General features: G+C 38.2%; 2 protein-coding genes across 2 annotated transcripts in view; both read right to left on the reverse strand.

Annotated features, from left to right (window-relative positions):
* Positions 1 to 269: 269 nt before the first annotated feature.
* Positions 270 to 7,216, reverse strand: LOC142340629 (uncharacterized). Its single transcript, XM_075391322.1, has 2 exons — positions 4,094 to 7,216; positions 270 to 735 (listed from the first exon to the last, which is right to left on the reverse strand). Exon 1 carries the CDS (start codon positions 7,186 to 7,188, stop codon positions 4,096 to 4,098), a length of 3,093 nt encoding a protein of 1,030 aa, XP_075247437.1. The 5' UTR covers positions 7,189 to 7,216; the 3' UTR covers positions 270 to 735; positions 4,094 to 4,095.
* Positions 7,217 to 7,311: 95 nt separating this feature from the next.
* Positions 7,312 to 9,472, reverse strand: part of LOC142340630 (acyl-coenzyme A thioesterase 13-like) — a 3,253-nt gene continuing 1,092 nt past the window's right edge. Inside the window, exon 2 of the mRNA XM_075391323.1 lies at positions 7,312 to 7,625. Within this exon, the coding sequence (XP_075247438.1) occupies positions 7,441 to 7,625 (185 nt within the window). The 3' untranslated portion in view covers positions 7,312 to 7,440. The remainder of the gene's footprint in view (positions 7,626 to 9,472) is intronic.

Raw genomic sequence — 9,472 nt, forward strand, 5'->3', positions numbered from 1 at the left:
CACAATTCTCTACGATGAATATATCGATCGGCCAAAATTGACTGAACAAAAAAAACCCAGTTGAGTATATAGTTCCTCCTCCCCACTAAACAAGGGGGTCGGAACAATAAATAGCTGTTTACAAGTTAACAACTGTTTACATAATCATGATTGCATTCAACTAAAAATAGCGTATCGAATGACATCACCGGTGGATCTTTGCGGGAACTTGGAGTCTGCGAGAATACTCATTCATCCGAACTGAACTTAAAAGTTAACATTAGATGTAGTTTCTTTTTAAGTTGAATTCAAACTAAGAATATTATTATACATTTAACATTTGGCACTATTTACACATGTACAGTGATCATACAGCATCAATACTTAATTTAGCATCAGCGACACAAAATCAGAACAAACTTCAGTAAAGCAGACCTCTTCAAAATTCACTGACTCTTCTAAGGGTGCTAAAGTGAAACTGGGGGATTTAGAAACTAAAAATTTCCAATTTATTTCAATCAATTTTATGACAAAAATATTTTGATTTCAAAATAGAAAATTTGTTTCACAATCGAATTTGAAGACTTCGAAAAATTTATCTGATGTTAATTCTCTTTCTCAGTGCTTCAGTCGTCTGCAATTTTGAAATTTGAATCTAATGATTTAGGATGAAATGGCATAAGACATGTCAAGTGACAAGTTGAATGACTGCAATCTATAATCCGATCAGTTCGAGTACTCTCCCACGGAAAATAGCTAAAACAAATAACTAATTTTTTTCAACCTGGTACTTTCATTCACTTCTTACTAGCCAATCTAATAATTGTGAGTTTATATGTAGCAAAGCACAACAAATAATGCACAACAAATACTCTTCCATAAGTAATGGTGACCATATAAAATCGAGGAAGATGACATTCGTTGCTGTCGCACGACCAGCGGGGGTTGGCTTCGGGATGTGAGGGCAACTGCAATGTGGAGGAGGGGGTGGTAAACAGAATGTCTAACAATTTAATTTTGGCAAACAAATCGTACAGAAGGGAGAAAAATAATGACTAAAAATTCAAAACCAAAACATAACCGACAGATGGTTTGAATAGCTGGGAAATAGACTTGTGCTGCTGTAGAAAACAGATAGAAGCAGATACATAACAGAGCTGATTAAGTCATCGACGCCGCTTACTCTTTGAACAAAAACTGTACCAATATCAATACAATGATAATGATACGGTTTGTTCAATGTCAGGACGCAGCAGCCTTGTCATTTAGTTGAGTGTCATTTAGTCACGCATGATCAGAATCTTGTCACGTAAGTTACCCAAAAATTCTCTGGAGAGAGAGAAAGAGAGCGACACACAAACACACACACACACACACACACACACACACACACACACACACACACACACACACACACACACACACACACACACACACACCCACTCACATACACACACACACCTACTCACATACGCACACACGTGCGCAAGCACGCACATACACACACCAAGACACACACACACACACACACATACACACACACACACAAACACACACACACACAAACACACACACACACAGCCACTCACATACGCACACACACACACGCACGCACGCACACACACTCACATACGCACAAACGTGCGCAAGCACGCACACACACACACACACACACACACACACACACACACACACACACACACACTCATACACACACACACACACACACACACAAACACACACACACACACCCACTCACATACGCACACACACACACACACACACGCACGCACGCACACACACACACACACTGACGCCTACTATGAAGAGATGTAATTCAATAATTTTCAAATTTCAACTCTTCTGTGAACAGATGTAAAACGAAAAAAAAAGCATCAGACAACTAAAAAAAACAAGATTACCGCAATTTCGCTTGGTCAGCTTGCAGCTATAAAAAATGAAAGCGAAACTGAATTTTCAGACGACTCTAGTGTGGTTGGCATTGATTGAAGCTAGATTTACGGGGAGGTTAGCCTCACTTGGCAGGGTGCAAACAAAGTTGGATTTGGGTGGAATTCTGGAATTCCAGGCCACCAAAAATCAAAAACTCTTCACAATAGGAAATTCTGATTGCTCAGGTTCGGAGTATAATAAGCAAACAGAGTATTCGCAAACAAAAACTTCTATAAAGGACAATGCCTTCAAAGTTTTTTCATTTGGTAAAACTCTTAAATACAATTTTAAAGTTTGATTCCTTACTATATTAGAGTTCGCTTTTCTTTGGAATTTGAGATTTCGTACAATAATATTTCATAGAGAAAAAACTTCTTTCCAAATTATTTTCCAAAAACTAAAAAGAAAATTTGATGATCTTTCTACGAATTTTTTAAAACTTATTTTTGGATACAAAACATCTATTTCAAATTTAATGTACTTATTTCGGATCAACTTAGGAAAAAACCAAACATGACTCAGCAGAGGGCCAAAAACAGACGAAAATATATCAGACAGAAAAAATATCGAGTTATTTAAAGGCTTCTGAAATTTTTCTCCCCGCCACTTTGATTCCCTTAATCGCCACAGTTCTTATATTTGATCTACTTGGATTTCAGAATACTTATATAAAGTGGGTTTAATTGCATGACAGAAATTGCCTCTAAATTGGCATTAAGCTAAATTAGGACTTTCAAATCTTGCTTCAACCACTTGCTTGTTGCTCAAAACAAAATAAATTACTTGCCTTTTGTGGTTGACGAAACACTTTTACAATTTGTCAGTAGGACCAGTTTCCCAAATTGGGAGGGATATCTCGCGGTTGTTGAATTTACATTTCTGGTATTAGACGCAACTGAAAAATGAGATACCATTGATGTGTATAATAGTTATTTAGTTTCATTTTTTTAAATAAAATTTTTTTTTCTAATTCTTTACCGTGAAATTAATAATTTGCTCTGAAAGAAAATAAAAATTGAGACAGATTTCAGAGGTAAATTTGGAAAATTCCATCATCGACGGTGAAGATCTAACCAATCAAAACTTTTCGTCGACTGTTCATAGGATTAAAGATAACTATATTTTAGGAAATCAAGAGCTGTCAAGGGAAGTCTTCGGTCTGTAGTCGTAGAAATAATCATTAGCCATTTTTCAGTTATCCATCATAGTTTCTAAGACTCTTTCTTCCTTAAAATAAAATTAATCGAAAAGTTTTTGGGCTAATTTTTGGGAACCCTGTTATCCCTGATGCGTCTTTTGCAAATTAAGGTAAACTTAACAAAAATAGGTGCGGTGCCTTCGAAGAAGGCACCGCGGTTCGATTTCTGCAGTCAAAATTTGACTTTTCTAAGTTCTAAAGATGTTTTTAGGAATTTTTCTCTTCTAATATGCATTTTTGTCAAGAATTCCCTTCTTTTCTCTCTCTTTAATACTGAACAAAATTTGGGAGTTCGCTTAAGTCAGCTCTTATATACCATAGAAGCCGGAAACCAGAAGTGAGTTGTTCTAATTTTTTAAATTTTGAATGAATTAATTTTGTTTTGGAAAATCTTGTTTTTTTTAAAAGAAATGAATAATATTTTAAAAACGTTTCTCGTCCGTGATGAAATTAAAAAGGTTTCTCGTCCTTCTGGGCACGCTGTGAAGTAGGTCGAATGACCTCGTTGCGTGTCCTATCCTTGCTTGAAGTTGAATTTACTCTGCTGATTGTGCTATTTTATTTAATTTTTGTTATCATTTATTTTTTTCATTTATTTATACTTTGCAAGCGAGGATAAATTAACTCTCTCTCTCATTTTGTGATGCGCACAGCTGTCTTGTTTTTTTTAATGGCCGTCATATACTTTCTTCAACAAAAAATTAAATTGTGACAGAAAAAAATTCATGTCCAGTATAGATAAATACATTTTTATAAAAGTAAGAACTATATCCAGTTTCTTCATTGGAATTCGGCTTGTTAAAGTAATGGAGAAACATATGCTTTCCAGTAAATGCTTTGAAATTATGAAAGACTGAAATTCGTTTGTGTCAAGAATGTCCTTTTATACGGGACATAAAAAACTAATATTTAACCAAAATGTGTCTTGTATTAGAGGGCTTGTGGCAAGAAATAAACTGTTACCTTCACAATTTGGGAATGAGTTCTCTGTTCGCAAAGAACTCTAGCACTTTTTTCTGTTCAATTGAAGATTGAATCTTCATAAAATTGCCCAACAGATCATGGAATTCAATATCCCCGCTTTCGTATGCAACTGCAAGCACGAATCTCTTCGTCACCGAGTCTTTCCAAATTCCCATTCCAACTGGCTTCGATGCGTAGTCTCGCAATTTGCAATGCAGAAATGACCCGTGTGATAACTTCGTCACATCCAAAACCAAAACTGAGGTTTGAGTTAGGACGAAAATGACCATAGGGAAATTAACATCCCACAAACAGTGAATGCACGTTGCGTCCATGGCTTCCGCTGTGTATGAAACTATTGGATCTGGCTTTGAAGTCGTAAACAAACTAATTGTTCCGTCGTCCGAACACGTGACGAACAGCTCAACCGTATTGACTGGACAAAACTCGATCTGTGTTATTTGGGAACCAGTTTTGGCTCTGTACAGCTTTGGCTTCAACGCTTCGTTGAAGCAATCTGTGTTAACTATTGCACTTAGCGAAGTAGCAAAGAACGCTTTCGAGGGCATGTTCGGGTGAAACATCATTTTATTCAACAGTCCAGGCTCAATTCCTACAACATGGCTGTACTTCTCACAGAAACTTTGCAAGTCAAAATAGTGACACAGTGAGAACTTGGATAAATTTCCAGGCATTAGTGTTAACTCTTGGTCGCCCTCAGAAGAATGATACGTCCAAAACATGACAAAACCAGTTTCATCGGCTGAACAAAGCTGGAACTGACGCCTTGTCGTGTTGTGCAATTCCTCCGACTCTGCCAAGATGAGCTGACGAACAGCACTTTTATGCATTGCGTCCACTGAACAGCTTCGATAGGACAGAGCTGTTGAAAAGGTCTCGTATGTCACTTCAACTTGACAATTGGGTTCCAAGTCGATTACTTTTTTAATCGGGTCACCTCTGTTTAGATCCCACATGTAAATAACACCGTCTACTGCGCCTCCGAAAACAACCTGAACATTGGGATTTTTGGTGATAAGGCACGTTGAAAGCTCAGAGAAACAAACAAGATAATTTGTTGGTTTCTTAAGAGAAACATTGCTGTACACACAAATTAACCCGTTTTCTGAAATTTCAGATTTGCTGCTTCTCAAACATACAATCAGTTTGAAATCATTGTTTGATATTGCCACGACCTCCTTGTTCACTAAAAGCGGCTCATTTTGTGCAATGATCAAACTTGAGAACGTGTCTGCAATTTCGAAATAGCTTTTAGCTTTACCAGCTTGACCAATAGTGTCTCTAGATCCCAGCAACGAACTCATTAGTTTAGAAGACTTCATTAAGAACTGATTCAACTTGCGTGTGTCCGTTACTTGCGAAAAATCAGTTTCTCTGAAATCTCTAGAATCATTTCTTCCCGAACTGGACAATAAATCTTTCTCGTCATCCGCGGAACTGTCAGGATCAATAGTTTTACTAGCGACTTGACCTCCAGCCGATGGATTTTGAGTCCACGCGTCCATTTTTTCACTTGGTTCCGTCTGAGTTTCAATTTCTACGTTCTCCTCTCGAGTTTGACAAGCGACCTGTGTTGTGTCAGAATATCCAAATTTACGCATGAACATTTCGTACTCCGAGAGGGGATTCAGTTCGAAAAGACTCTTCGAGAAATAATCCAGTTCAATTCTATTTAGCAGTGCAAAGCTCCTCAGCTTTAATTTCTCTGCCATCGCAAATCGTTTGCCTTCTGACAATTTCGGGGCGCAAGTTGTAACTGAAAATGTCGAAGTGTAATCTTTTTCCTTTGGCGGTTCAGGTTTCTGGTTTTGTCTCAAAGCTTGAACTGTAAAGTCTCCGTTATTTGCCACATCTTCAATTACACGCGAGGTGTCTTTCGATCCCTGTTTGCTTCCCTCGTTACCAAAAGATTCTCTGCTCTGATCTTGTTCGAAATCATCATCATAATTGTAATCTTCAAAATCATCTGCATAGTCATCATTGTAGTAGTCTTCATTTTCTCGTGCTTGTGTAATTTCACCTTGTTTACTGCCACTATTTTCAACCGCCTTAGAATTCAAATCAAGCGTTTCACTGTTTTGGGCTATTTTGTCTTTTTCTCGGTTTTCTTTTTCAGCCTTCTCTCTCGCTTTTCTTTCGAGGCGTTCTTCGGGCGTTTCATCGTGTTTACGACGCCTACGTCGCTCAGCCTTTTCGTCCTCATAAGCATATTTCTGCTGACGTAATTCCTCCTCTGCTTTTTGTTTTTGAGCCAGTTCACCCGCCTCTTTTGCCTTTCTCTCGGCACGTTCCCGCTTTTTCCGTTCGTGCCTCTCTTCAGGTGTTTCTTCATGACTTCTGCTTTCATGTTCTCGTTTCTTTCGTTCTGCTCTTTCTTCTGAAGTTTCTCGTCGTTTGTGATGTATCTCCGATTCTTCTTCAGCCACTTTCTTCACTTCTCGTTCGCCTCTTTCCCGTTTCTTCCGTTCCGCCCGTTCTTCAGGCGTTTCGTCGTGCCTTCGTTTAGAGGTGCTACTTTCCGACTTATGTCGATTCAAATCACCCTCCCCACTTTCGCCATGTAAATTTTCCTTTTCCTTTTCCCGCTCTCGTTTTTTCCGTTCGTGTCTTTCCTCCGGAGTTTCGTCTTTTTTACGACTTTCTTTTCGCTCTTCTTTTCCAGCATCATGTCGGTCATCTGTCCGAGTTTTGGTGTCACTTCGTCTCGAATTGTCAATGCCTTCTTGCTTCTCGCGTCGTTTGCGTTCCGCTCTTTCTTCGGTAGTTTCGTCGCGTTTCCGATGCTGCCGACTGCCTTCGTTTCGGGACTTTTCTTTATCGTCTATCGCTCGAGTGTCGCGACTACTTTTTGAAGGTTTTGTGCTATTTGTATTCATATGCTCTAACAGTTCATTTTCAGTCCAAGTTTCTCCCTTTCGTTTAGACGAGGCATCTCGCGTAGAGGAATCTCGATTGGACAATTCCTTCGTTGAAGAGCCTCCCCCTGGTTTAGGCGGCTTGCTGGATGTGCTACTACTGACTTTATGAGCTCCGGAACTGCTAGATTTGGATGATCTTCCCGGACCAGGTGGCATTTATCATCTGAAGGAACAAACAAATGATTTTTTTTCGTTGAGCTTCCGTTAAAAAGCAAATTTTCAAATTTCATCTCTCTCGAAAAGCAACTTAATCACTCGTCTCGAATTATTAACAAGCAATCACATGACCATTATAAACTTCAACTCTTGTAAAAATTACTCTGCGAAAGCCAGGTCCTTGAACAGACTAAACATTGCTGTTAAATCATAATCAAATCGTAGTTCGAAATGAGATTACTAAAATCGAATTCATAAAAACTTCACATGCGATACCGAAGCAAAACTTTTATCTGTATCTCTACATTTGAAACTACAGTCTAAGAAGGCTAATTTTCTGCCCAATTTTCTTAAAGTTGATTCAACGAGTACTTCATGTTGGAGGGTGACGGCTCTGTAATATTGGACACTTAAATCAACTGACACCCCGCGAACACCTGAAACATATTGACAACCGATAATTTATATGGATCTTTCAGGTCTTCAGAAATTCTTCCAAACTTTGGGACCATGTGTGTAATAAATAGCTAAATTGATGCTGCTGTTAGTGCCATATTTTCCTTTACCAAAAGATGAAAGAAATTTAAATTAAATTTGAAAATAACCGACTAACGTCGGGAGAATTGCTCTTGAACCGCCCGCGAGCAGTTAGATTCGGTAGTGAAAGGTTTGTGCTTAAGGAGGCTGGTATTAGGGGGTACATCAGAAGAGGGCAGTTGAATCGGGGGCAGGGGTTGGAGTGCGCAATTGTTATCTTCGAAATCATCTGCATATTCTTCCTTGTAGGCATTTACGTCACAATTTTATTGTGTAATTCCACCGTGTTTATTATTACTATCTATAAAGGGTCCTGATTCAAGTCAAATCTTTCATTTTACATCATGACTTTGTGCCCTCTCTGCAGCTTCGGAGCATTGCACACTTAGAGACAAGTAGAGTTCTACGAGAACTTCTCAGCAACCTATTGTTCTCTGGCCATCACATGCTTATTTCATTTTTGAGAACGGAGGACCAAAAGCGTTGGCCGAAAATCGATCAAGCCAAAAATCGACCACAGGAACGACCACAGGACTAATCTAATTGACGCGAACTTAGTTTAAGACCAATTCATGAAAATTTTTGTACATAATGGATTGAAACTAACAGAAGGGGTTTCTATCGAAAATGTACACTCGAGCATCAAAAACTGCAAATTGAACGATTGAGTTTACTGACGATTGCTTTCTTGAAGATGAAGAGTTTTAGAGAACTCATTTGTCCTTCTTAGAAGCGCAACAATGATAAAATAGACAACTTCGTTTGATTGCAAAGCATTTCCGGTTGATCTACTACATACCTACTCTTCACTAAAATTACTCCATGAGGAAGGTAACAAAAATAAAACAGACTACCAAAATTTGTCTGCGAACAATTCACTTTAAATTAAAAATCCAAAATTTAAGAGCCAAACTTTCAAACGACAGTCGTGTGGATGACTTTGGTTGTAGGTAGCTTTCTCCTGCAAGCTGCAGCGTGATTGTAGGCAGTAGGTAGCTGTTTCGTAGAAACTTAGCACTCAGAGACCACTAAAGCTCTAAGAGCACTGAAAGCAACTTGATATCCTCGGGCTGTCCCCTCAATCAGGCAAAAAATGATGAACCGAAGATTCGCACAAAAGACCAATCGGGCTCAAAGTTTCATAAATCTGTTTTGAGAGGAACCTATAGTGTTTGAAAAAAATTAACCAAAAAAGAGTTCCGACAACACAAAATGGTTGAATATGCCCCACCCGGATTTTTTGTTACATCAAAATACTCCATTATGTTTTTAGTAAAAGCAGCAGTAAGCAAGAGACTTGAATTTTCCATCACCAGACTTTGGGCAACCAAAATAATCTTTACAAAAGGCGACAATAAAAATTTTGATTAGAGCGTTCGCATTGAATATTAGGATAAGATCACCATCCGCAAACAGCAAAGCGGCATCTGATCGACCACGTCCATTTTCGTGTCTTTTCATATTCAAACTCACGGAAATTGATGAAGAAGATTTACAAGTAAAAAAAAAGAGAACACTGAATTTCCATCTGGTTTTAATCAAATAACGATCAAATATCAGAGGAAGTGTAGAAGCTATGTATACAGAAAACATTTTTATTCAAATTTAAAGTCCTTCCAAGATAAAGAAGATATTGATGCTGCACTTGGGTTCTTTAAAAACAATTCAAAAAAGTATTGTTTTAGAATTTGTTTCGCTTTATCGCATTTATGATCATTTTTGAGATATTGAGAATATTGTTCATTCA

The sequence above is a fragment of the Convolutriloba macropyga genome, chromosome 6 (genome assembly GCF_964194025.1).
Source record: "Convolutriloba macropyga chromosome 6, txConMacr16.3, whole genome shotgun sequence".
Lineage (NCBI taxonomy): Eukaryota > Metazoa > Xenacoelomorpha > Acoela > Convolutidae > Convolutriloba > Convolutriloba macropyga.

Coding starts and splice junctions, on each gene's coding strand:
- LOC142340629 (XM_075391322.1), bottom strand. CDS start 7,188: ATGCCACCTGGTCCGGGAAGATCATCCAAATCTAGCAGTTCCGGAGCT.